The following is a 27,464-nucleotide window of genomic DNA, read 5'->3' on the forward strand; positions in this document are numbered from 1 at the left end:
TTTCTTCCAAATTTCGTGGTATTTTGATTCTTCTTTATCTTTAAGTTTTTGGGTCAGTCTGTCCATTTATGCACAGTCATATTTCTTTTTTATCATTTCTCTTTCTGATGGTGTTTCTTCCTTTTTCCAATTTTGAGCTATTGCAATTCTGATTGCTGTAATCACATGTTGTATTAAATAATAGAAATCTTTTTTAAGTTTCTGATTTATTATGCCTAGAAGAAAGGTTTCTGGTTTTAGTATCAGTTTAATTAATGCCGAATTTTATCCTTCGTCCGAAGCACAGCTGAGAAACTCCTTCTCAGGAGACACCGGAAATTGCATCATCAGTGAGTTCCTACCAATGTGGCACTCTGGACCACACCAGTAGGAACTCACCACTGGTCAGGGGTGGGTTCCTCCCCATTTGGACCGGTTCACCCAAACCGATAATGATCTGCTGGTGACATCACAATGTCCTCACCACACCAGATTGGTGAGTAGCAGTTGGTGGGTGCCATCATCTTTTAAAAAAAATATATATATTATTTATTTATTTATTTATTTATTTATATTTATATTTTATTTTTTCCCTCCTGAGCTTGCGCAGAAGCTGAGTTTCAGCACTGTGCATGTGGTTGCCATCTTTTTTTGGCTTTGTTTTCCCCCCGGATTTTTCATTACTGCGTATGCGCGCATGTACAAAATGCACACGTGGCCACATGGCACACCCATTTGGCACGGGAGGGAGCAGACCAGTAGCGAGTTAAGTTGAAACCCACCCCTGGAATGTGTATGTGTTAAATTAACTGAATTAGTAACGTGGGGCTAAATCCACAGCTCACATTAGAGAACCATCTTTCAGCTGTGGCGAGGGGGGCGTTTGCCCAGGTTCGCCTGGTGCACCAGTTGCGTCCCTATCTGGACCGGGACTCACTGGTCACAGTCACTCATGCCCTCATCACCTCGAGGTTCGACTACTGTAATGCTCTCTACATAGGGCTACCTTTGCAAAGTGTTCGGAAACTTCAGATCGTGCAGAATGTAGCTGCGAGAGCAATCATGGGCTTCCCAAGGTATGCCCATGTTACACTAACACTCCGCAGTCTGCATTGGTTGCCGATCAGTTTCCGGTCACAATGCAAAGTGTTGTTATGACCTATAAAGCCCTTCATGGCATCGGACCAGAATATCTCCGGGACCGCCTTCTGCCACACGAATTCCAGTCCCACAGAGTTGGCCTTCTCTGGGTCCCGTCGACTAAACAATGTCATTTGGTGGGACCCAGAGGAACAGCCTTCTCTGTGGTGGCCCCGACCCTCTGGAACCAGGTCCCCCCGGATATTAGAATTTCCCCCACCCTCTTGCCTTTCATAAACTCCTTAAAGCCCACCTCTGCCGCCAGGCATGGGTGAACTGAGACATCTCCCCCCGGGCCTATACAGTTTATGCATGATATGTTTGTGTGTATGTTTGCTTTTAATAATGGGCTTTTTAGTGTTTTTAAATTATTAGATTTGTCATACATTGTTTTATTGTTGCTGTGAGCCGCCCCGAGTCTTCAGAGAGGGGCGGCATACAAATCTAAAAAATAAATAAATAAATAAAATATTTGAAAGTAATTCAGGTTATTTTCCATGGCAATTCAATATAAATTTGGAAAACGTTGATATTACTACTTGTGAGCCTTTTTAGGGGGGGGTGGCGTGGGAAAAAGGAGACACAGTGTAAGGTGATGAAATTGCAGTTTCTACTTTACCTGGCCCATGATTGAAATGCTCTTAAGCTGTATCGTTTGCTCAGAGGCGATGTTCACTCGGAAGGAGGTTTCAGGCTGAAAAATAACATCATCATACTGGCACGGAACCCGTTCTTCATCAACAAGGAAAGTGTATTTGCCCAGATCTAAGTCTTCCAAAGAGGTTGCAGCATGCCATAACGTAGGATCATACCATTCATAATTGTCTGTACTTTTAAATGTGACTTCTGAAGCTAATAATGAAAATGACAGAAAGTAAGAGTCATAGATAAAGTCCATTTGCCTTTGCTGATTTTTAAAGAACAAACTCAGTTTAAAAAAAAAAAAGTCTAAGAACGTGTAGAATATGTTGTTCATTGTACATGGGAATTTGATTCATAATGAAGAATAGTTTAAAGTAATCTAGTGATCAGTCTAGTGATATTGGCATTAGGTGTCCCAGTATTAGATTTCAAATGCCAAAGTTTGTTGTAAACCTGAACTTCTAATAGTATGGTTCTGCCCTGTCAAATTTGATACTTTTCAGATATGTCAATTTTTAAAATCATAGCCATTGGCAGCTTGGAATTCTGGGAATCCAGAGAGCAATAGATCTGGATGTCACATAGATGAGAAGACTTATTATAAATTGTAACTATAACATATAACACATTTTACCTAATGCATTTTTTCTTCCCATAGAAATCTGTTATTACATCCATTGTTATAATAAAATTAATAATACAACTGATAAATAACAACAACAACAATATTGAGGAAAAAATCCAATTGATCCAATCTCTGAATTTACCCTACTTTTCATGAGCAGGTATCCCTTAGATGTGCAATTGGATTTATTAGAGTTTTATCTGTAGGGAAAACTTTATTTTTCAGAATGAATATTCCTGCATAACAGGAATTATTACTGAGGCTCTCTGAGAGGCAGCAGTAGTCTGCATGGCAATTTCCCTCATGCATGGCCATTCGTACTTCTTCCAATCTGTGACCAGTTGCAATTGCTAAATTAATAAGAAGTAAAATAAGCAGGAGAAACACCCAAACTCCTTTGACTTTCCTGGGCCAATTTATGACGTGTAAGGCAAGAGGAATGAGGATTCTGAGAAAATTTATTTTTGCCAAAAATTGAACCTCTCCATGTTATGCAGAACTAACATTTTTCTTGCGACATGTAGGTTCTATCATACAAATGGACAGAGGCAGTAGTGTCCATAGAGATGTGTGTGTGTGTGTGTGTGTGTGTGTAAACCACATGTTGGGCATGTCATCAATTTTATAAGGGGAAAGGCTTGCTACATCTACCTATCATCTTCCCAACTTTGGCTGCCCTGGCAAATACCAGTGGACAGGGATAAGATTTTTAATTTCTTTTATTTTTACAAGTCTGATTGGAGAGTTTGCTAACAAAAAACAGCCAACATGCTTATTTATTTATATTATTATTTATTTATCATACAAATATGATCACTTTCATATTTACAGGATACAGATCATACGTATATATGATAGATATCATATTTATAAATAATAGAGATATATTTAAACATGATATCTAAGTATTTATCATGTTTATATACAACATGATATCCAACATATCTAAAACCTCCCTCCCCATGTAATCATTTGTTTTGATATAAAACTAATAGAAAAAGTAAATACAATGGAAGATAGGGGTGGGAAAATGGGTTGTGATGAGGATACTATTGTTGCCCAGCATGCCTTCAAACTCTTTATGAAAAGCATATTTCCCAGCATTTTGGCTTTCTTGGCCATTGCCCTAGCTTTGTGGATGGAAAATATCCAACCTGGATACCAGATTGGTAAAAGTTGAGCTATAGCTTTGAACAAGATGCAGTTGTTTTTTTAGGCAAGCAACCCCTGCTGGTGACAAAGATTAGAGTCACCATATTGTAGTATGGCAAAATTTGGTTTATTGCCTCAGATGGCTTAATAAAACACTACCTAGAACTTAACTGGGGCTGCTGGAGAGAATTTCCCATGAATAGGCCTGTGGGGAGCTAGGATGACAGTAAGCATGACAATTTTATTAGTAATGTATTAACCATTTTTTCCACAGCCATCACTTTTTTACAAACATGCCAACTATAACTGAGTATTATAATTCCTCTGCTAGGAAATTATAGTGCGTGAGGGCTATTATACACAGTACATTACTGAAATTCATATTTAATTCATTAACAACTTTCTATTTAATATTTATGAAGCTGTCATGCATCTATGCATAAACCAGTATACTCGCAAGAACCCAAAGTCCTAGCTATGGCACTTAATATTCCCAAACTGCATGGAACATGGGATTTTCTTTTACAAATAAAGCTTCCACATCCTCTTCCTTCAGAAAAACATCAACTACAGCATATAGATTTCAAGCAATTGGCCTTCCCATGTACTCCACACAAAGGACTATTTCTTTCAGATAAAGTTTTCTATGCAACACATCTCACCAAAGGTGGGTTTCAGCAGGTTCTGACCAGTTCTGGAGAACTGGTAGCGGAAATTTTGAGTAGTTCAGAGAACCAGTAAATATCACCCCTGACTGGCCCTGCCTCCATCTATTCTCTGCCTCCTGAGTCTTATGTAAATTCTGCTCCGGTAATCTCATACTACTAACCAGAGCATACAAAACTTTCACCAGACTATTCCTTGAATACAGCTCATTTGTCTGGAACCTGCATCACATTTTGGACATAAACACTCTAGAAAATATCCAGAGATACTTTGAGGAGCCCTCCACTCCTCCACTTGCAACAGAATACCCTATGCAACTAGACTTACAATCCTAGGTTTAGAAAGCTTAGAACTATGTTGTCTTAAACATGACCTAAGCATAACCCATAAAATCATCTGCTACAATGTTCTTCCTGTCAATGACTACTTTAGCTTCAACCACAAAAATACATGAGCACACAACAGATACAAACTTAAAGTAAATTGCTCTAAACTCAACTGCCAGAAATACGACTTTAGTAACCGAGTAGTTGATGCATGGAACTCACTAACAAACTCTGTAGTATCATCACCTAACCCCCAAAACTTTACCATTAGACTATCCACTGTTGACATCTCCCGATTCCTAAGAAGTCAGTAAGGGACGTGCATAAGTGTACCAGAGAGCCTTCCGTCCCCTGTCCTAATGTTTCTCTTTTACTGGTATCATGTATATAAATATTATATCTTTGTATACCACTAATATGTACTTGACAAAACAAATAAATAAAATTATCGGGAGAAAATTGGGATTTTGCAGTAAACTTCATCTGCTACACCCACCAAGCCATACTCACCAAGCCGCACTCACAGAACCAGTAGTAAAATTTGAATCCCACCACTGCATCTCACAACAAATTACTAATTGATTAGGATTAGTTGAATCCCATATTCAATCCCATATTAAATCACCATATTCAATCACTCAGAAATCAAATATACTATTCTAGGTTTGCTTGTGCAAAACATGATGTGAGCCCCTTTTGCAACCAATTTGCAACTTTGTTGTATGAGATGTTGTTTCTTCTGTGTATCTCAACCTTCTCAATTTTAAGTTGTGAGACCTACCGAAAAATCATTGATGAAACAGCCAGAATTATATTGCGCATAACAGGGTTATGGTATGCTTAAACCCACTGCAATCAATTTGGTTAAATGTACACAACTTAATGTGCAAGCTCTGGATGCAAGAACCCACAAAGGCTATTAACTTTATGATTCAACCATCCAAAAAGATTCTGAGACTTGGCACCAAATCAAAACCAATATATTTCTCTAAAGAAAAACCTTGAAGCTTAAAATTGCAGGTTTTGATATCACCAGTAGAAATAAACAAATTCAATAAGCTGGTGTATCGTCTATGTGAGTTGCCCTACAGCAAATGCAATGGTAGCATGAACAAACCTCTTTTCCATAATGCCTTCACCACAAAAGGTCTCAAAATATATACCTGGCCAGTGTTGATAATTTCCTTCGTCTTCCTCCCACTACGGAAAAGAAAGCTCTGATGATAATTCCAAAAACTTTGGAGAGCTCCAGGGGAAAGTTTATTATAACTGGAAAAGTGACTCAAATGAACAGAAGCACAACTGAAGAATAATCTCATAGCGCTTATTTTGCATGACTAATTAATGGTTGGCTGAACACAATACCTGTCTCACATCCTGGATTGTAATTGCCGTCGAAAGCTTCAAACCCAGCAGCGGGGGCCATAATGAATTCTCCGTTCAGTGGAAGGTACTAAACAGCAAAACAGAATAAACAAAAGGCATAATTTTTGCAATTTCTCCCTGGGCTGAATTGCTGAAGACCAGCTATGCCCATAATGTACCATTAACTACAATCTTCCCCAGTTTGTATTATTTAAAAGCACTATCCAAACCTCATCAGTAATGGCAATATTGGTTCATTTATTATTTATGCAATATTTCCATTTGAAATTAAAGGCAGCCAGGTTTAATTATTCCGACCACCACTATTTTGATATAAGGGAAGGTGACTTTTTTTCTCTTAGGCTGAACAATTCAGAGTGACCTGGGGAAGGTGGATAAATGAAATATAGTATAACATTCGGAGAATTCTTAATTTGAAAGTTGCAGAGCTCCCCTTGAAATTTTCTATCATTAGCCATAATTCATTTTAATAAGAAAAGAAATGCTGTAAAATCCAAAGATCTACTCAGGTGCAGGGTGCCATTCTTCAGAGTCAGAGAGAAGCAAATTAAAACTATAATTATGAGGGCCTTTTTATTTCAAATTAAAATATTATTTTTTAAAACAGTACATTATGTAGTACAAGCCAAACCAAGTCTCAAAATTGGGGGTGAGGTGGGTGGAGAACAGGTCTGCTTTTTATAGATAGATAGGTGATAGGTATAAAGATAGATATAAAGATAGATAGATAGATAGATAGATAGATAGATAGATAGATAGATAGAGATAGAGAGATAGAGAGATAGAGATAGAGAGATAGAGAGACAGAGACAGAGACAGAGACAGAGATAGAGATATATATTTGATGATCTACATAAGGGCAACCCAGAGATTACAGATGGCCCTCAAATATTTAAGATGCTACATTCCTACTTCCAAATCCACTGGAAAGATCTGCTAGATTTTGAAGCAAGTAGACAGTATTTGAAGAGCATCTTCTGCAAGTGCCCTCTTCCCTCGTACAACTGCAGCAGCTATGCTAGCTTACCATTAACAGGAATTGAAATATTCAGGAAGATGCAGGGTGGGCTGCTGCCCAGATGGGGAGGGGGGAAGACAGTGGGGTAACGAAAATGGAGTTCCACCTCAGAGTACCCAATTTGCACAGAGAGATATTGAAAGAAAATGAAGGGCATCCTGCATAGCCACGCCCACAGTGTGGTAATATATGGGAAGATGTGACTATCAGTGACTCCCACTCACAACGTAAGTACAGTGAGCTCTATTGGCCTTTATTTTGTTCTTTCTAATGGTAGGGCAGGAGGTATGATGGCTCAGCAGTTAAAGATGCAGAGCTTGTTAGCTGGAAAGTTGACAGCCCATGTTCAAAACCCAACTACCATGCAACAGGGTGAGCTCTCATTCCTGTCCCAAGCTCCTCTCCACTTAGCAGTTTGAAAGCATGCAAATGTGAGTAGATTAATAGGTACCACTTTGGTGGGAAAGTTATAGTGTTTTGTGTGCCTTTGGCATATAGCCATTTATTTTTATTTATTTGTTTTGTCCGATACACAATAATACACAATAATAATAGAGGATATATACGAGTAGAATGTATCAAAGATAGTATAGAAGAGAAATATAGGAGTAAAATATAACTAGAGAGAATAGCAGAAAATATAAGAGATAAAAGAGGTACAAGAGTTACCATATTGGCCACATGACCACAGAACATGTCTTTGTACAATGCTGACTTCCTTGCCCAAGAAACAGAGATGAGCACCATGCCCTACACACAACCAGGCAGGGAAACCTTTACCTTTAATGGTAGAGATGGCCTCACCATCACCTGGCTTATAATGTCCTAAAGATTGCATGACTGAATTATCAAGCCAAATATCAAGAGCTGATTTTTCTCTGAACCTTTCTCCTTCTGTCCTTTTGCCCAATCTTCTCTTCTTTATTTATTTATTTTATTTATTTATTCGATTTTTTATGCTGTCCTTCTCCTTAGACTCAGGGTGGCCTACAACATGTTAGCAATAGCACCTTTTTAACAGAGCCAGAATATTGCCCCCACAATCTGGGTCATTTTACCCACCTTGGAAGGATGGAAGGCTGGGTCAACCTTGAGTCCGTGATGAGATTTGAACCACTGACCTACAGATCTACAGTCAGCTTCAGTGGCCTGCAGTACAGCACTCTACCTGCTGCGCCACTCCGGCTCACTTTCCCAAGCCAACAGATGGAATGCAAGCAATACTCAATCTCAATTGTAAATGAAGGAAATGTGGAACAAGCCACTGAAAGATAGCAGCGCAGCCTGGAGAATTAAAGATCAGTTGGATCTGGATTCTTAATAATCAAAGGGCTGTGACATAATTTCATCTACAGAATTTTTTTTTCATAATCTGCCCTTCCTATCCTAAGCATTTCAAAATTTATTCATATACAGAATTCTGGGGTTTTTTAGTGTCTCTAGAAAGTTGGGTTCTCAGGGAGAAGGTCATTTACTGCCGAGCCATTTACCTACTTCATAAATCATAAAAAATGCATAATGCATCACATGCAACTGCAAGAAATATAAGCACCAGTGTTAACAAAAAGATGTAAGTACTGTGATATCAATAAATCTTTCCAAACCCCAACAAAAGAAGGTGACCTTCCTTCGTTTCCTAAATAAAAGAACCCCAGCAACCAATTAGGGCCCACATAACCAGCCTTCTCCAGGTCCCGTCAGCCAAGCAATTCAGGATGGCGGGCCCTAGGGGAAGAGCCTTCTCTGTGATAGCCCCGGCCCTCTGGAACCATCCTTGTTGGCACAGTGGTTAGAGAGCAGTACTGCAAGATGCTTCTGCTGACTGCTGGCTGTAGTTCACCAGTTCAAATCTCACCACTGACTCAGCCTTCCATCCCAAGGTGGGTAAAATGAGGACCCAGATTGTTGGGGGCAATATGCTGACTATGCAAACCGCTTAGAGAGGGCTATAAAGCACTGTGAAGCGGTATATAAGTCTAAGTGCTATATTTAAGGGTGGGAATGGAAATGTCCCTATTCATAAACACCAGCACTCTGCAGGCATAATTCCAAATCACAGCTAGGCACTTACACCTGTTGCAGAGAAATTCCCCCTCATTATGGTACCGAGCAAGTCAATGCTTGCTTGATGCCTCTGAATCAAGGAATGATAGATTAGTCTGGTAACCATTTCCACGTGCTTTGCATAAGAATGCACCTTACCTATGCATTTGAAAGAAAAAGAGACCCAGACATCAGAGAGCTATTGCTAGTTGGGAAAACAACCTACCCGATCATGAAGCAAGCTACTACGCAGAATATGGTAGAGAAGAGAAGATATAAATACCAGGTTTATTAAGCAGGTGGAAATTGTAATTTGATATTTTATATGAGAACAGCCTTTGTTTGTCCATGCTAAAACTAATGTCTGCACCACCTCAGTAGCCTTTTTCAGGTGTTCAAAATTCTCATTACAGCAAGAGGAAGGGTTCCAACTTTGCCATGGTTTTTCTGTGCTTAAACTTGTGACGTCCTGGAAGGCCTAAAAGTAGCAGTCATGACTCATGCATTACTGAGGACTCTGTAACTGGAATGTGGGCATAGTTTGTTGAAACCTTCACTGTCAGCTTAGAGAGCTTTAGGTTGAAGCATTTTGGCAATTCCAGATGAGTACAGGTTGTCCTCGATGTACAGCGGTTCATTTAGTGACCGTATGAAGTTATAACAGCATTGAAAAAAGTGACTTAGGACCATTTTTCGCACTTATGACCATTGCAGCATCCCCATGTGATTTGTATTCGGATACTTGACAACTGGTTCATATTTATGACCTTTGCTGTGTTACAGGGTCATGTGATCTAGTTTAATAACAACAACAACAACAACAGAGTTGAAGGGACCTTGGAGGTCTTCTAGTCCAACCCCCTGCTTAGGCAGGAAAGCCTACACTACTTCAGACAAATGGTTATCCAACATCTTCTTAAAAATTTCCAGTGTTGGAACATTCACTACATCTGCTGTTCCACTGATTAATTGTTTGGTGACCTTCTGACAAGTTTGGTGACCTTTTGATAAGCAAAGTCAATGGGAAAGCCAGATTCCCTTAACAACCATGTTATTAATTTAACAACTGCACTTAACAAATGTGGCAAGAAAAATCATAAAATAGGGAAAAGTTCACTTAATAAATTTCATACTTAGCAACATAAATGTTGGACTCAATTGATTAAAAATTTGGTATATATGGAGCAAAAAATTCTTTCTTTTTCTCTCCTTCTCTTCCTCCCTCCCTCCCTTTCTCTCTCTTTCTCTTTTTCTGTCCCTCCCTCTTTCTTTCTCTCCCTTCCTTCCTCTCTATCTTTCTCTCCCTCCCCCTTTCTTTCTCTTCCTTCCTTCCTTTCTCTCTCTTTTTTCTCTCTCTTTCTCTCTCTTCCTCCCTCCTTCCCTCCTTCCCCCTCTCATTGTCTTTCTCTCTTTCCTCCCTTTCTTCTCTCCCTCCTTCTTTCATTCTCTCTCTCTCCCTTCCTTTCTATCTTTTCTCTGTTTCTTTCTCTCTTCCTTCCTCCCTCTTTCTCTTTCTTTCTCTCCCTTTCTTTATTTATTACTTAGATTTGTATGCCGCCCCTCTCCGAAGACTCGGGGCGGCTCACAACATGTAGAAACAAATCATAAGCAATCAGACAAATTTAAAATATTTAAATATTTAAAAACCCCATATGCTAACAGACACACACACAGACATACCATGCATAAATTAAACGTGCCCAGGGGGAGATGTTTCAGTTCCCCCATGCCTGACGGCAAAGGTGGGTTTTAAGGAGTTTACGGAAGGCAGGAAGAGTAGGGGCAGTTCTAATCTCCGGGGGGAGTTGGTTCCAGAGGGCCAGTGCCGCCACAGAGAAGGCTCTTCCCCTGGGGCCCGCCAACCGACATTGTTTAGTTGACGGGACCCGGAGAAGGCCCACTCTGTGGGACCTAATCGGTCGCTGGGATTCGTGCGGCAGGAGGCGGTCTCGGAGATATTCTGGTCCGGTGCCATGAAGGGCTTTAAAGGTCATAACCAACACTTTGAATTGTGACCGGAAATTGATCGGCAGCCAATGCAGACTGCGGAGTGATGGCGAAATATGGGCATACCTAGGTAGGCCCATGACTGCTCTCGCAGCTGCATTTTGCACGATCTGAAGTTTCCGAACACTTTTCAAAGGTAGCCCCATGTAGAGAGCATTACAGTAGTCGAACCTCGAGGTGATGAGGGCATGAGTGACTGTGAGCAATGAGTCCCGGTCCAGATAGGGCCGCAACTGGTGCACCAGGCGAACCTGGGCAAACGCCCCCCTCGCCACAGCTGAAAGATGTTGTTCTAATGTGAGCTGTGGATCGAGGAGGATGCCCAAGTTGCGGACCCTCTCTGAGGGGGTCAATAATTCCCCCCCCAGGGTAATGGACGGACAGATGGAATTGTCCTTGGGAGGCAAAACCCACAGCCACTCCGTCTTATCCGGGTTGAGCTTGAGTCTGTTGACACCCATCCAGGCCCCAACAGCCTCCAGGCACCGGCACATCACTTCCACCGCTTCATTGACTGGGCATGGGGTGGAGATGTAAAGCTGGGTATCATCCGCATATTGATGATACCTCACCCCATGTCCTTGGATGATCTCGCCCAGCGGTTTCATGTAGATGTTAAATAGCAGGGGGGAGAGGACTGACCCCTGAGGCACCCCACAAGGGAGAGACCTAGGAGTCGACCTCTGTCCCCCCACTAACACCGACTGCGACCGGCCAGAGAGGTAGGAGGAGAACCACTGAAGAACAGTGCCTCCCACCCCCAGCCCCTCCTCTCTTTTTTCTCTTTCTTTCTCCCTCCATCTCTCTTTCTCTTTCTTTCTCTCTCCCACTCCTTCCTTCCCTCTTGATATATTGCTCTCACCGGAATCTCTCATTTCCCAACATGTGGTTCAATTCATGCCAGTTTAATTCTTAGCTAGTTCCAAGGAGGTGATTTAAATGCCCTAATTCCTGAGGCAAAACTCCGACTGGCAGGACTGTCCCGCGGAAAGCGGGATGTCTGGTCACCTTATGCTTGGCCGAGAGGACCCGGAAAAGGCCAATTCTGTGCAATCTGCTCAGTCGCTGGGATAAGTGAGGCAGAAGACGGTCCCATAAATAATCTGGTCCTATGGTTTGAACAAACTGATTTGTGCTACATTCTTTCTGGTCCATAGCTGAGGCAGAACACTGACATACACTGAAATTGTTTGTCAAGGCAGGTTCCCAGTTATAACTTCAACCAATCACCAAAGGTCTTGGCATATGGCCCAAGTGGGTCTTTATCTCCATTCCCCACAAACAGTTTTAGCATCCCTTGAGGGCGACATGTGAAGTAGTCGACCAACTTTTCAGATGTGCCTCGGTCTCCGATAAGCTCACAGCAGTATACATGGGGGGAAGGGGGTGCAGCAATAATTTCCTCCTCACAAATATATTTGTGGCACTCGTGTCTAGGTTACCATGTTCAAAAGCCAATTATTTTAGTCGCTGTTATACCCAGCTGCAGGGACGGGAAGTATTAAGGGTTCTTAAGGTGGAACAATTCTATTAGATGTCATCTGTTATGCTGTGATTTTTAATTTCACTCCTCTCAGAAATGAAAACCATTTTCATTTCGCTCTGCCTGCATCGTGCCAGCGTGGTCCTGCTCGCATGTCACCGACTGCATCATCGGAGCATGCTGTTCTGCAATGCTGGAGCCACTTGGGAGTGATGCAAAAGGGCCGTTCGCAATCAAGCCTGCGCAGTGTTGCTGATTGGAGTCTAACGCTCGACTTTGAATTTCTTCCCCTGCCATAAACCGAGGCTGAGTACCTTTTAGCTACCCTAGCACTGATTGATGTCTCTGAGATGTTTACAGAATATAGAAGCTTCCTGCAAGTCTCTTTACATTAATGCATACCTCTGAGATTACATTTGGAAAATAGGAGAGAGAGAGAGAGAGAGGCAGATTCTAATATTTCCCAGTTATTACTTTCCATCTGTCCGTGGTCTACTCTCCTCTTTCAGTGTGTTTTCCACTTCTTACCAGAAGGTGACAGCAGATTATCAGACCTATCTGTTTAGCTTACATGGAATAAAACACTATTTCTGTGTTCAGTTGGGGTGAAATGAGGAAGAGGAAAGGGAATCTGAGGATAAGAGGTTTGCCAATAATTGCTGGCTACTGAATCTATGCTCAGAGAGGGTATAAAAAAAAATAAATCCAAAGCAAACATATACCTGACCTTTTCATACAAAGAGAAAATTGGACCTGACTAGGCTGTCTTCAGATTGGAGGAGACTGTCAAGTTGTTTCAGAAAAAAAAGGATTTATGCACAGAATGTGTTTGCTAAGAGAACAGTCTACCCCAGCAGCAAGCTGATACAGCATCCTTTGAAGGATGAATAAAAATGGGGATTGGATTTTGATTGGCTGTTTCAGGAATAGAAGACCTTTTCCATTCATGGAAGAAAGCATTCAATGGAGGCTCCCCACTGAGAAAACAGCAGAGGGGTCGCCTGTCATGACACTCTAGATGCTTTTGCAATGCTCTAGAGCAGTGTTTGCCAACCTTGACAACTTGAAGGTATCTGGACTTCAACTCCCAGAAGTCCCCAGCCAACATTCGCTGGCTGGGGAATTCTGGGAGTTGAAGTCCAACTATCTTCAAGTTGCCAAGGTTGGGAAACACTGCTCTAGAGCAGCTTTTCAGGAGGCACATTTTTCTATTCTCAATCCTACCAGCCAGAGTTGATATTCAGTTGGTTCTGAACAGTTTAGGTCAGGGGTAGGGCAAAGTTGGCTCTTCTATGACTTGTAGACTTCAACTCCCAGAATTCCTGAGACAATCATGCTAGCTCAGGAATTCTGGGAGTTGAAGTCCACGTGTCACAGAAGAGCCAACTTTGCCTAGCTGAACCGGTAGTATTGACCAGCAGGCCCACCCATCCTGGAATCATGCCCTCTTATTTAAGCACATTTGGAAGCCACGTGCATGCGTGTAAGACACACATGTGAGCAAAGTGCATTGTGGAAGGCCACATGTATGGGCAGAAGACACATAACCAAAGCAAGTATGTGCACATCTGCATTCACATTACTGAACCAGTACGGAAAGTAAGTGAATACCTCCTCTGCTACCAGCCCTTATTTGAATGTTTAATCAATAGTAGCCTCACTGCTGCATTAACAAAAGTTGCATTGCAGCTATCTTATTGGCAATAAGACATCTTTTATTCACAGTACTTGGGAAAAGTATACTGCTAAAAAAATTAATAAACAAAGGGAACCCTTAAATAACAGAGTATAACTCCAAGTAAAACAAACTTCTATGAAATAAAACTGTCAACTCAGGAAGCAACACTGATTCACAATCAATTTCATTTTGGGGTCAGCACATTAAATTTGTACAGAACAAAGTATTCAATGATAATATTTCATTCATTCAGATCTAGGATGTGTTATTTGAGTGTTCCCTTTATTTTTTTGAGCAGTGTATTATATACTCCATTTTAAGGCAATAATGGTCTGCCATTGGTGGCTTCATTATATTAAGCATACTATCTATCCCACAGTGAAGGGCTACCAAATTTTTTACTACCACACTGTGGGCGTGGCTTATGCAGGACGCCCTGCATTTTCTTTCAACATCTTTCAGTGCAAATTGGGGGCTCTGGGGTGGAGCTCCATTTTCGCTAGCCCACTGCGTCCCCCCCCATCCGGGTAGTAGACCACCCCTGCTATCACATCAATCCATGATATGATTAGTTCGGTTTTATTCTAGTGTATTGTACAAAATCTGCCAATTGGGATTTACTGAATAACAGTGTTACACAGCCCTTTATTGTAATTGGCATATGCAAATATAGTCAAGGAGAAAGCTGCCATATTTTTTCAGAATATAAGACGCACCCCTCCCCCCAAAAGAGGCTGAACATTTGGGTGCATCTTATACTTAGCTTTTACTAAGCTTTTTCTTCACCTAATGAGGTGCTAATGCGATGTTCCTTGCTTTGCCAGACCTTCGCTTTGCCTACTTCTTTCAATTGCTGCTCCCTCTGACAATCAGCTGAGCCTTTTTTCAGCCCTAAGGAGGTGCTAACAGTGAAGCAATCTTCCATGCTTTGCTAGCAAACAATATTCTGGAGACCTCACCTACAAAAAGATATTGACAAAATTGAACGGGTCCAAAGACGGGCTACAAGAATGGTGGAAGGTCTTAAGCATAAAACGTATCAGGAAAGACTTAATGAACTCAATCTGTATAGTCTGGAGGACAGAAGGAAAAGGGGGGACATGATAGAAACATTTAAATATGTTAAAGGGTTAAATAAGGTCCAGGAGGGAAGTGTTTTTAATAGGAAAGTGAACACAAGAACAAGGGGACACAATCTGAAGTTAGTTGGGGGAAAGATCAAAAGCAACATGAGAAAATATTATTTTACTGAAAGAGTAGTAGATCCTTGGAACAAAGTTCCAGCAGACATGGTTGATAAATCCACAGTAACTGAATTTAAACATGCCTGGGATAAACATATATCCATCCTAAGATAAAATACAGAAAATAGTATAAGGGCAGACTAGATGGATCATGAGGTCTTTTTCTGCCGCCAGTCTTCTATGTTTCTATTCCCCCTTTTTTTCAGCCCTAGCGAGGTGCTAATGAATGAAGCTATCTTTGCTTTGCTAGTGAAGGGTTCTTCCCTTTGCCTGATTTTTCATTGTTTCTCTCTGAAGAGAAAGAGAAGTGAAGTGTTTTAGAAATTGTTTTTATCCCCAACCGGCAGATAAAAAGCAAGCTTGTGGGCTCAAAACCAGCAAACTAATGTGTTGAAGCTGATCAGACTAAAGACTAGCTAGATGAATACCTGGTAGGCAGGTTATTTTTTCCCTGATTTTCCTCCCCCCAAACTAAGGTGCATCTTATACTCCAGTGTGTCTTATACTCCACCCCCCCAAAAAAGGTAAATAAATAAATAAAAAGTATTTCTGTTAATTTGGCATTGGTCTAACTGCAACTTTGTACAGTATCTTTTACTATGACATGCAAAACACATGAACAATTCTTTGGATGATTTTCACTCCCAAATTTCCGAGCAGCACAATAATGACAACATTTACAGACATAGAGTACTTCACCAGTTTGTAGCCTAACGAGATTTTTTTTTAATTGCTATTTTTCTTTTCCTGAACTTTCTTGCTTATAGCTGTTAAACTTTAATTAGTTTAGTGGTACACCAAGCCCAAGTGGTAACAGTGAGTAGCTCTCCAAAATAGTAAAATGATTTCTCGTGGCTTTTGAAATGGGGGAGTGTTATAACTATTATGTAACTGAGAAAGCCCTCAGATGAGGCAGAGCAAGGGCTATGAAGTGAGGGTATGCGTCCACCTTTTGTCAAAGTGCAGGAGGAGAGTGGGGATATCTAGCAGAAAGCAAAATCTAACTGACAAATGAGATAGCAACTCTTAAGCAAGCTAGAAAACACTCTTTTTACTTTGGAAAAAGGAACTAAGGGCAGAGGTCACATTCTGGATGGGAAGGAGAAGGCAATGTTCATTGCTACCTTCAAGAAATGGTTGGAGGCCTAGGTGGCCAAGGTGGCGCAGTGGGTAGTGTGCAGTACTGCAGGCCACTAAAAAAGCTGACTGCTAGATCTGCAGGTCAGTGGTTCAAATCTCATCACCGGCTCAAGGTTGACTCACCCTTCCATCCTTCCGGGGTGGGTCAATTGAGGACCTGGATTGTGGGGGCATATGCTGGCTCTGTTAAAAAGTGCTATTGCTAACATGTTGTAAGCCACCCTGAGTCTAAGGAGAAGGCCGGCATAAAAAATTGAATAAATAAATAAATTTGTGACAGAACCTGGAAATGTGGATGTGTTCTAAGTATTCCTCTAAATATTCAAGAGAGTGTTATTATTAATTGGATTTCTATGCCTCCCCTCTCCGAGGACTCGGGATTATTTTATTTTATTTTATTTATTTATTTTATTTATTCAATTTTTATGCCGCCCTTCTCCTTAGACTTCTTGATTTCATTTCTGAACTAAATGGATCATTTTAGAATTATTGAGAATATTGTAATGTATGGAGTTTAGATTTGGGGGGGGGGGGGGGTCATCTTTCTTTGTGGGTCTGTTTGTTTGTATTCTAAATTCAGTGTTGCCATCTTTCAAATAAATATAGTACTGTATATCCAAATCAAGAGATATCCCCATGTGATACTGTGACTCTTGGCAGTTCTAAATAGATCCTCTTTTTTGGGTGGGGGGAAAAGATAAATTTAATACTTGGGCTGAATCAAATCAGCCATATTTATCAGAATAAATAAGCCTTATTTATCAGAAACTGCTGACATCTCAAAACTGCTCATTTGAGATTTGCATGAATAAGATTGACAAGAGAGTTGGTATAAATTATTAGCTTAACAGAATGCAGTCTACACAGATTTAAAAGTATAAAAACTACTTAACAAGCCTCTGCTTGATCAACAAATATTGCCTTTCTGCATTAAAAAGATAATAAAAAAATAAAATGCAATTTGACGTCTATTCTTATTTATGTAATTGAACATTTCCCACTTTATAGTTTGGATTTGTTTGGAAATATATCTCCATGTGCATGCACATTTACACACCCGCACACAAATACACACACCCTGTGCTGCCCCTGACACATGCACACAGGCCTCATTGAAGCCTCTGGACTTCCAGTATCCTCGTTGGGCTGTTTTTCATCCCCAGGCTTCAGGAAAGCCTCCTGTGGATAGGGGGGGGGGGGAGAAAATGCCCATCGGCCCTACTGGAAGTTCATTTTGCCCTTCTTTTGCCCTCCACAGGCTCCGGAGACTTGGAGAGGGTTAAAACAGCCTCCCCCACCCTCTGGAAAGCCAAAAAAATAAGCTGGCTAAAAGGATCGCCATCACTGCTTATATATGAACTTAATAACTATATCTGTTTCAACAAACCATGATTAAATCACATGTCAATGCCTACATTTCTGTATAATCTATCACCAACCTATGGTAGTTTGGAGTGAATTCAAGATAGGGTCTAATTTTGAGGTAGTATTACAATTTCAACATTCCCTTGGATCATTCCCAGAATTCTTCAGTTTTACAAGAAAAGCTAATAAAACTTTCAATTTGCTTCCTTTTTTGGGGGGGGATGTTATCTTTTTATATATATGTAATTTTTATTAAACAATATAAATTCAAGTACATAATACAAAAAACAGATGCAAGTACAGTGGTACCTCATGATACGAACTTAATTGGTTCCAGGAGGAGGTTTGTAAGGTGAAAAGTTCGTAAGACAAAACAATGTTTCCCATAGGAATCAATGTAAAAGCAAATAATGCGTGCAAATCCTTCAGGAAAATCCCAAACTTTAGAAGGGAGGTGAACAGAGGGCAGGGAGGAGCAGCTAAAGGGGGCGGGTAGAAGAAACAAGGCTAGGCTAAAGGGTGAGTGGGAAGGAAGAAAGGCAAAGGGGGCGCCATTCCCTTTTCTTTCTTCAAAAGACACCCTTTCAGTGCCTGTGCAAGCACACTGTTCTCCTACTTTTTAAAATGCAAACTCTTTCCCCCTCCAAGCCGCCCCTCCCTTTTCTTTCTTCAAAAAGGGGGGGGGGAAAGAAACATCTTTATCCCAAAAGCAGTGGCTTGGGTTCGTAAGGTGAAAATATTTCGGAAGAAGAGGCAAAAAAATCTTAAACACCGGGTTCGTATCTCGAAAAGTTCGTTAGAAGAGGCGTTCGTAAGATGAGGTACCACTGTACATACAATTTTTTTTAAAATAGAGAGATACCTTTCTCTCTCTTCCTTTCCTTTATAAACACGTAACTCTACATAATAAACAGTTTGCGATTTTCCATATCGGTATTTTTCATGCTCTACTAATTTAACTCTATGTCTCTTAGAAATAAGCATATATACTTCAATTCAAGATGTATACAGAGTAGAAGGTAGAAACAAAAATAAAAAATTCCAAATTATCACATATACAATTCTTTCAATTGAACTCTTCTTAATGAACTCTTGAATGTATCCTATGTATTTCCAGACATTGTCTTAAATACTACCCTTCCCACCTCTGGGTCAGCAGGTAAATCATTTGTAACCCATCAAATTTAAAAAATAACAATTCTATTCTCTGTTTCCAAATTATTATTATTTTTAATCTGGGTTTGTTGCGGTAGTGTAATGCTTTGTTCCTCTTATTGTTTCTAGAGACCTTCTTCTGCCAAAGCAATTTAAAAATATTGTAACAAGTCACACAATCTAGCTAGAGTCAGGTGTATTTGTTAAATCCACTGAATTGTTCTAATTTAGAGAGCACAGCTGTGGCCTTCTACTATCTAAGCTGGTGCTGTGGCCCTTTAAGTAGATACTTTTTTCTCCAAATTTCATTCCACAGTTATCAGATTTCCACAGCTTTACTTTCTCTTTTGGGCACAGGAAATTTCGCAGTTAATGTTTGTGTATGGTGGAGGTGGGTGAAAAATGGACAATAGCATTGACTGGTGGAATCACTTTTCTCATACATCCATTTTCCAGCACACTGATTGATGTATGTTACCACAGCTATACTTTTTATTTTCTCCTCTCCAGAAGTCTTAAAATATGCTGAGCTGTCAGCATCTTTCTGTTTTCCCTCCTTAGCTGCCTTATAAAACTCTGTTTGGGGCACCTTGACATGGATCCAACATTGCAGAAAATTCTGCCTCCTTGAGATTTATATCAAAAGCTCCATGCAGCAAAGGCAGAGAGAGACCTTGGTTTTCAGGTACCTTATACTATTGGAAGTAGTTCAGAAGATCCCCTTTCCCTGGGCAGTCTTTAGGAAACCCATCCTTGTACGCCATAATGCTCCTCAAAGGGGAGGTCTCTGATTGCTGTTGTGAACTGACAGTGACTAAGGCCATCATGACACTGCCTCCCCCTTTCTCTGCTTCTTATTGACTTCCCAATTGGGTTAACAAATAATTGGTTTAATCTTGGTTTATGGAATTGGTTGGGTTTTGTAAAGCACACCAAACTACAAAGTAGGTGTTCTGGTCCAGGTTTAGTGCTTTCCTCAGGCAGATAAAACTCAATGCAAATGGGTAAAACAGATTACATTCATTGTCTGGTATCTCCATATCATAGGCTATCTCCGGGACCGGCTTCTGCCGCACAAATCCCAGCAACCAGTTAGGTCCCACAGAGAGGGCCTTCTCCGGGTTCCGTCAACTAAACAATGTCGTTTGGCGGGGGCCAGGGGAAAAGCCTTCTCTGTGGTGGCCCTGGCCCTCTGGAACCAACTCCCCCCAGAGATCAGAATTGCCCCCACCCTCCTCGCATTTCGTAAGCTCCTTAAAACCCACCTCTGTCGTCAGGCATGGGGGAATTGAGATATACCTTCCCCCTAGGCCTATACAATTTATGCATGGTATGTTTGTGTTTATGTTTGGTTTTTAATAAGAACTTTTAGTAATTTAAATATTAGATTTGTTATATGCTGTTTTTATTGTTGTTGTTAGCCGCCCCGAGTCTACAGAGAGGGGAGGCATACAAACAAATAAGCAAATAAGCAAATAAGCAAATAAGCAAATAAGCAAATAAGCAAATAAGCAAATAAGCAAATAAGCAAATAAGCAAATAAGCAAATAAGCAAATAAGCAAATAAGCAAATAAGCAAATAAGCAAATAAGCAAATAAGCAAATAAGCAAATAAGCAAATAAGCAAATAAGCAAATAAACAAATAAACAAATAAACAAATAAACAAATAAACAAATTGCGCTTGCCGCTGCGGCCCTTAAGTGCTTGTGGGGCCAGCGCAATTTTTCGACTGCAACTGTGGAAGTTGCAAAATCGTGCACAGAGCCACAGGTGCACCTGTGTTTTGGCATACGCGTAAGCAAAAAAACCTTGCCGAAACACGGGCACACCTGTGGCTCCTTGCATGGTTTTGCTACCTCCACAGGTGCAGAAGAAAAATTGCACTGGCCCCGTTAGCACTAACGAGCCATGGCGGTGAGCGCGATTTAGCGCGTAGGTGAAAGGAGATTAATTTCTCCCATCTGCAAGCAGTTGCATGATCCTTGTTAACATTTAAAAATGGCTGTTGGAGAGCATAGCACAATTACCCAGCTGCCTAGATATAGCTCAATGGTCAATAAGAACACACAGATGAGGTGATATGTCATGGACTATATTCATTCATTCAATTTATTATGCTGTCCAACTCCCTAGGGCAGTGATGGCAAACCTTTTATTCCTCAGGTGCCGAAAGAGCGTGAGTGTGCACTATCATGCATGTGAGAGTGCCCACACCCATAATTCAATGCCTGGGGAGAGCAAAAACAGCTTCCCCCGCCTCCAGGAGGCCCTCTGGAGGCCGGAAATGGCCTGTTTCCCAACTTCTGGTGGGTCCAGTAGACTTGTGTTTCGCCTCCCCAGGCTCCAAAGGCTTCCCTGGAGCCAGGGGAGGGTAAAAATGCCCACTCTCGTCGCCCTGGAGGCTCTCTGGAAGCCAAAAACGCCCTTCCACAGCCTCTGTGCGAGCCAACAAATCAGCTGGCCAGCACACACATGCATGTTGGAGTTGAGCTTGGGCAATGGCTTGTCTGCCAGCAGATATGGCTCTGCACCTGTGGCACCTGTGCCATAGATTCGCCATCACTGCCCTAAGGACTCCACATTATCCAGAGTACAATCAGTTACTACGTTCCCCTAATGCAATCTTTTAAAGAAACAGCTCTTAAATTGAGCTAAATGTCCCTTTAGTCCAGGGGTCTTCAACCTTGGCAACTTTAAGACTTGTGGACTTCAACTCCCAGAGTTCCTTAGCCAGCAAAGTTGCCAAGGTTGGAGAACCCTGCTTTACTATATCATCACAGTAGACATGTATAAACTGAGGTGCCTCCAGCCTCAGAAAGCCATGGATTTAAAGTCTCAATATACTTCAAAGGTATTTCAATAATTGTACTAAAATACTATGATTAGGACTGGAAAGTAGCCATTTAAATTACATTTGATTTTAATCAAATTGCAGTGTAAATAAAATACAGAATACAGAATACCCTATGCAACTAGACTTACAATCCTAGGTTTAGAAAGTTTAGACCTGCGTCGCCTTAAACACGTCCTAAACATAGCCCATAAAATCATCTGCTATTATGTGTTCTATATAACAAATAAATATATGTATGTACTGAAAGAAAATATTAATTGATGATAAGCAAATAACTATCTATGTGCATATATAGAACACCACTGAAATTGAATGTTTTATATGTTTTTGTTTTTTCTTTCTTTCTTTTTTCTTTGTATGTTCTGTTTGTTAAAATTGTTTTTCTTTTCTTTCTATTTTATATGTAAAAACTAAATAAAGATTTTTTAAAAAATCATCTGCTACAACATCCTTCCTGTCAGCTTCCACCACAACAACACACTAGCACACAATAGATACGAATTTAAAGTAAACTGCTCCAAACTCGACTGCAGGAAATACGACTTTAGGAACCAAGTACAGTGGAACCTCGACATACGAGTAGCTCTACTTACGAGCTACTCGAGATAAGAGCTGGGAGGGGAGCGACATTTTTAACTTCCGCGTTCGGCTTCAGGAGACAGCTCCTTGGCGCTCGTATCCCGCATGTTTTAAAAGGTTGCAGCCGGCCTGGGGGGCTCGCTGGGGTGCTGGCAAGCCCCCCAGGCCGGCTGCAACCTTTTAAAACACGCATGCCGCTTCGCAGCTGTCTCCTGAAGCCGAACGCTAACTTCCGCGTTCGGCTTCAGGAGACAGCTGCGAAGCGGCGCGGGTGTTTTAAAACGTCGCAGCCGGCCTGGGGGGCTCGGGGGCTTCCCCCTGAGCCCCCCAGGCCGGCTGCAACATTTTAAAACACGCACGCCACTTCGCAGCTGTCTCCTGAAGCCGAACGCGGAAGTTAGCATTTGGCTTCAGGAGACAGCTGCGAAGTGGCGCGCGTGTTTTAAAACGTCACAGCCGGCCTGGGGGGCTCGGGGGGAAGCCCCCGAGCCCCCCAGGCCGGCTTCGACGTTTTAAAACACCCGCGCCGCTTCGCAGCTGTCTCCTGAAGCCAAACGCTAACTTCCGCGTTCGGCGGCAGCGGTTTTTTTTTGTTGTTGCACGGATTAATTGACTTTACATTGTTTCCTATGGGAAACAATGTTTCGTCATACGAGCGTTCCGACTTACGAGCCTCCTTCTGGAACCAATTAGTCTCGTAAGTCGGGGTTCTACTGTAGTTGATGCATGGTACTCACTACCAAACTCTGTAGTATCATCACCTTTACCCATAACTTTACACTTAAACTATAGCTATTCACTGTTGACCTCTCCCAATTCCTAAGAGGTCAGTAAAGGACGTGCATAAGTGCACCAGAGTGCCTTCCGTCCCCTGTCCTAATGTTTCTCTTTTACTAATATCATGTATATAAATATTATTATATCTCTGTATACCACCAATACGTACTTGACAAAACAAACAAACAAAATAAAACAAACCAAACCAAATGGAGTTGTTTATTTTTTGTCTCGACCTGCTTGGTTGTTTCTGACATAAGATTCAAAGGTTGACATCAATCAATCTGAAAAGGCTTGTATAGACTTACTATGTATCTCTAAATCACTGCAGGTAAACAAGATTTATGAAGCAAAACCATGTTATGGCTCAGTGCACACCTTCAAGACCAGCAAATAATGCAATGTGTATGTCCAGCCTTCCGCTTTCTCTCCTTGCTTCGCAATCCTTTGTTCTTTTATTTCTCTTCTGGTTTTGCCCAGTTACCAGCCATGGAAGGGACAGGTAATCTTTGCTCTGGGTTGGAATTAATCGCTTCCAGTACTTTTGAAATTAGATAAGAACTGCATGAAATTAGCCAAAGGATATGTGTGGTACAAGACCTGGAGATGGTATGCCATTGAGCTGAAGGAATACTTCTGGTTTTCATAACGGCAAGGTTGGAAGAGCAAAGCTTGCAACAATATTCAAGCATGGAATACATTTCTTTTGAAAGAGGAAAGGAGTTAAGCATTTTAGCAGCACTTGTTTTTTCTCTTTATTCTTCAGTAGAATATTCCCAATTTTATTTTTTTGCTTATTTATTTATAACATTTATATAGCTGCCCATCTCATATAAAGTGATTTTGTTAACCCACAATAAAACCAAAAATTAGAATAAAAAACCCTGTTAAAACAATTAAATAATTAACATAAGTAAAAATGCCTCCTAGCTTCGATTCCCCTTACCTCAATGGTTCTCAACCTGGGGATCGGGACCTGTTTGGGGGGTCAAATGACTGTTTCACAGGGATCGCCTAAGACCATGGGAAAAGACAACTTTCCCATTGAGGAACTAAAGCTTCTATTCTGGCACCTTGTGTTCTGCCGGCGTGTGCCAACCGCCCTTAATTACAGGTTAATTAGTCCAAGCAGACACAAACACACGATAGAAGGCAAATAAATATTCTTTATCAACAGAAGAGAAGAAAAAACTCCCTTTTAAACTTCAAAGGGATTTCTTGTAGCAACAAGGCACAGTTGAAATACAATACAAGAACGAAGTCCAATTATTAACTCAGTAACTGTGAAGTTGGGTCACAGCTACTGTTGTCCAAACAGTGATAAGCACTCACAATGAAGTATAATCCAAAGTCCAGGAATCCAGGAATCCAAACACAGTCTTGAATACAATCAGGAAACAACAAATCACCTTGACAAACTACGATCAGATAATCTTCCACAACGGCCAAGCCAGCATGCTGCTATTTTTATCAGCAGCTCTAATTACTGGAGCCCCACCCAAACACAGGTGGCCTCTCTTATCTCCTGTAATATTTCTTAAGTTGTTCTCTCCTATGCATAACTCTACACATGTGTGGGTCTGTCATATATTCCTGATCTGAATCCAGCGAAGATAAAGATGATTGATCTCCTCCTGAGTTGTCTGCCAAACCCCCCTCTTCCATGTCACCCACACTTCCTTCGTCAGAGGATAATTGGCTGGCAGACTCTGTCGGGAGCAAAACAGGCCTATGGCATGTGGATGTTTTCCCAACATCCACCTCCACATTCCTTGGGGCAAGACATGGGCCAGAGCTAACCACAACACCTTGGAACATATTTTTACAATCCGATCAATTAAGCATTTACAGTGGTGGGGGACCCTCTGACCTTCCTGCCAATCAGCTTAAAGCTCTGTTGGGAGAACTGGTGCTAGACTTATGGTTGGGGGCAGTCAAGGGCTATCAAAACTTTTACTACCACACTGTGGGCGTGGCTTGTGCAGGACGCCCTGCATTTTCTTTCAACATCTTTCAGTGCAAATTGGGGGCTCTGGGGTGGAGTTCCATATTCACTACCCCATTGCATTCCCTCCTGTACGGGCAGTAGCCCACTCCTGGTTGGGGGTCACCACAACATGAGGAACTGTATTAAGGAGTCACGGCATTAGAAAGGTTGAGAACCACTGATTTACCTCAAGGCAAATGGAGTATAATCAAAAGTTTTTCCCAAGAAGAACTTGCTACTGTAGATGGTCTGAGTCATGTAGATGACTCAGCGGGTTTGCAGATATGTAGGCTCCAAGCATATAGAACTTGATAGGTTAAAAATAACAGTCGGCATTTATTGGTAATGATTGCAGAGCCTGAAGCATTCTCCAAAAAGTAGGCTGCACTTCAAGATCATATACATGAAATGCCCTGAAGATTCCAAAGTACTAAATACAAATATATTTTTGCCCCTAGGTAGCCACAGGGAGAAAGGAGACAAGTGATCTCATATGTATCATAATACCTGCACAAGTAAATTATATTATGTGATTTACATGATGTAATTGTGGCTTCTATCAGATGGCTGCATTCTAATATTAATTCTTACTTTGCAGTCCACATGTAACATGGATAATTTTGCAACAAACCCATTAGCACTGGCTTTAAAGTAGTGGCCTCCAACTTTTTGGATGATGGGAACTGGTTCCATGGAAAACAATTTTTTCCGCAGACTGGAGCAGTGAAGGGCTGCAAAAAAATGTTACTACCACACTGTGGGCATTGCTTATTGTGTGGGAGTGGCTTGACAGCCATGTGACTGGGGTGGCTTAAATGTCATGTGACTGAGTGGGAGTGGCTTACTGACAAGTTAGGTTTTCAGATAGGTGCTTGGACTCTTTTTGAGTTGATTAAGTCACATTATTTGAATAGCCATAAAAAGGACAAATGATAGACAGCATCCTTTGTTGAGGAGCACAGTAACATTTTAAGGTTTTGTACTGAACCCACAAGGTTCAGTATGATAACAGATTAGGCAATTAGCTCAATTTTCTTTAATTGCTATAAAAGTTCAGTTCTAGACAGGGGTGGGCTGCTGCCCAAATTGGGGGGGGGATGCAGTGGGGTAGCGAAAATGGAGCTCTACCCCAGAGCACCCAATTTGCACTGAAAGATGCTGAAAGAAAATACATAAGCCACACCCACAGTGTGGTAGTAAAAATTCATCCTAAGATAAAATACAGGAAATAGTATAAGGGCAGACTAGATGGACCATGAGGTCTTTTTCTGCCGTCAATCTTCTATGTTTCTATGTAAAATCTCATGCGCATGGGTATCCCCTCATGAGATTTTGTTTCTGCACATATGCAGAAAACAAAAACACAAAAAAAATCAAGTAAAAAGGTGGCGCCACCCAAGGGACCAACACCGAAGTGGTCATGTGCAAATTGCGTAATCTGCCACTACAAGGATGGAGTTGCCTACCGCACCGGTAAGATCCCACCACTGAATTACAGGAGATTGTCTTGCTATTTTGGTGGGGATGTTTTCTTTTCTTCTCTGTAATTCTTTGATTGCAATTTTCATAGAAAAGAATATATGTAGCTCAGGGTTAAACTGTAGGAATAGCTATCAACAATTAAGAGGTAATATCTTGCAGATGAACAGTTTACGGGCTATCCACGAGAGTTTTGAAAAAGATACTTGGATACTATGATAAAGATTTGTAAATGTAAACAATGGTTTGCAATGGAATAGTCTACCGAAATAAAAATTGGATTTGAAGAAGCAGGATAAAAACTGCTTCTAACATTTTTGCATCTAAATGTTGGAGAAGACTCCTGGGAATGCCATGGATAGACTAGAAAGCAAGCTAATGGATTACTTGAACAATTCAACCAAGTTATTATTATCATTATTATTATTATTATTATTATTATTATTATTTATTAGATTTATATGCCGCCCCTCTCCAAAGTTTCACTGTCAGTTGTCAATTCTTACTTCAGACACATGTGAAGACCTACTGTAACTCTCTGAAGAGACTCTAATGCTAGGAAAAGTGGAAGAGAAGAAGAAGATGACCGGCAGCAAAGGGGATGATGATGATGATGATGATGATGATGATGATGATGATGATTTATTAGATTTGTATGCCGCCCCTCTCCATAGGATTCTGTTACAGTCATAACAGTCATAACAGAATCCGATGGATTCTGTTACAGTCATAATGATG

The 27,464-nt window shown here is 41.0% G+C and overlaps 1 protein-coding gene across 5 annotated transcripts in view; it reads right to left on the reverse strand.

Annotated features, from left to right (window-relative positions):
• Window positions 1-27,464, reverse strand: part of AMN (amnion associated transmembrane protein) — a 142,714-nt gene that overhangs the window by 41,901 nt on the left and 73,349 nt on the right. For 4 of the 5 annotated variants that reach the window (XM_070733414.1, XM_070733398.1, XM_070733404.1 and 1 more), the window contains 2 exons: window positions 5,896-5,983; window positions 1,739-1,971 (listed from right to left, as the gene is read on the reverse strand). In XM_070733414.1, the coding sequence (XP_070589515.1) occupies window positions 1,739-1,971; window positions 5,896-5,956 (294 nt within the window). In that variant the 5' untranslated portion in view covers window positions 5,957-5,983. Of the gene's footprint in view, window positions 1-1,738; window positions 1,972-5,895; window positions 5,984-19,738; window positions 19,797-27,464 lie in introns of those variants that run through there. The other variant, XM_070733423.1, reaches the window with a different exon arrangement.

Source organism: Erythrolamprus reginae, chromosome 1 (genome assembly GCF_031021105.1).
Source record: "Erythrolamprus reginae isolate rEryReg1 chromosome 1, rEryReg1.hap1, whole genome shotgun sequence".
Classification (NCBI taxonomy): domain Eukaryota; kingdom Metazoa; phylum Chordata; class Lepidosauria; order Squamata; family Dipsadidae; genus Erythrolamprus; species Erythrolamprus reginae.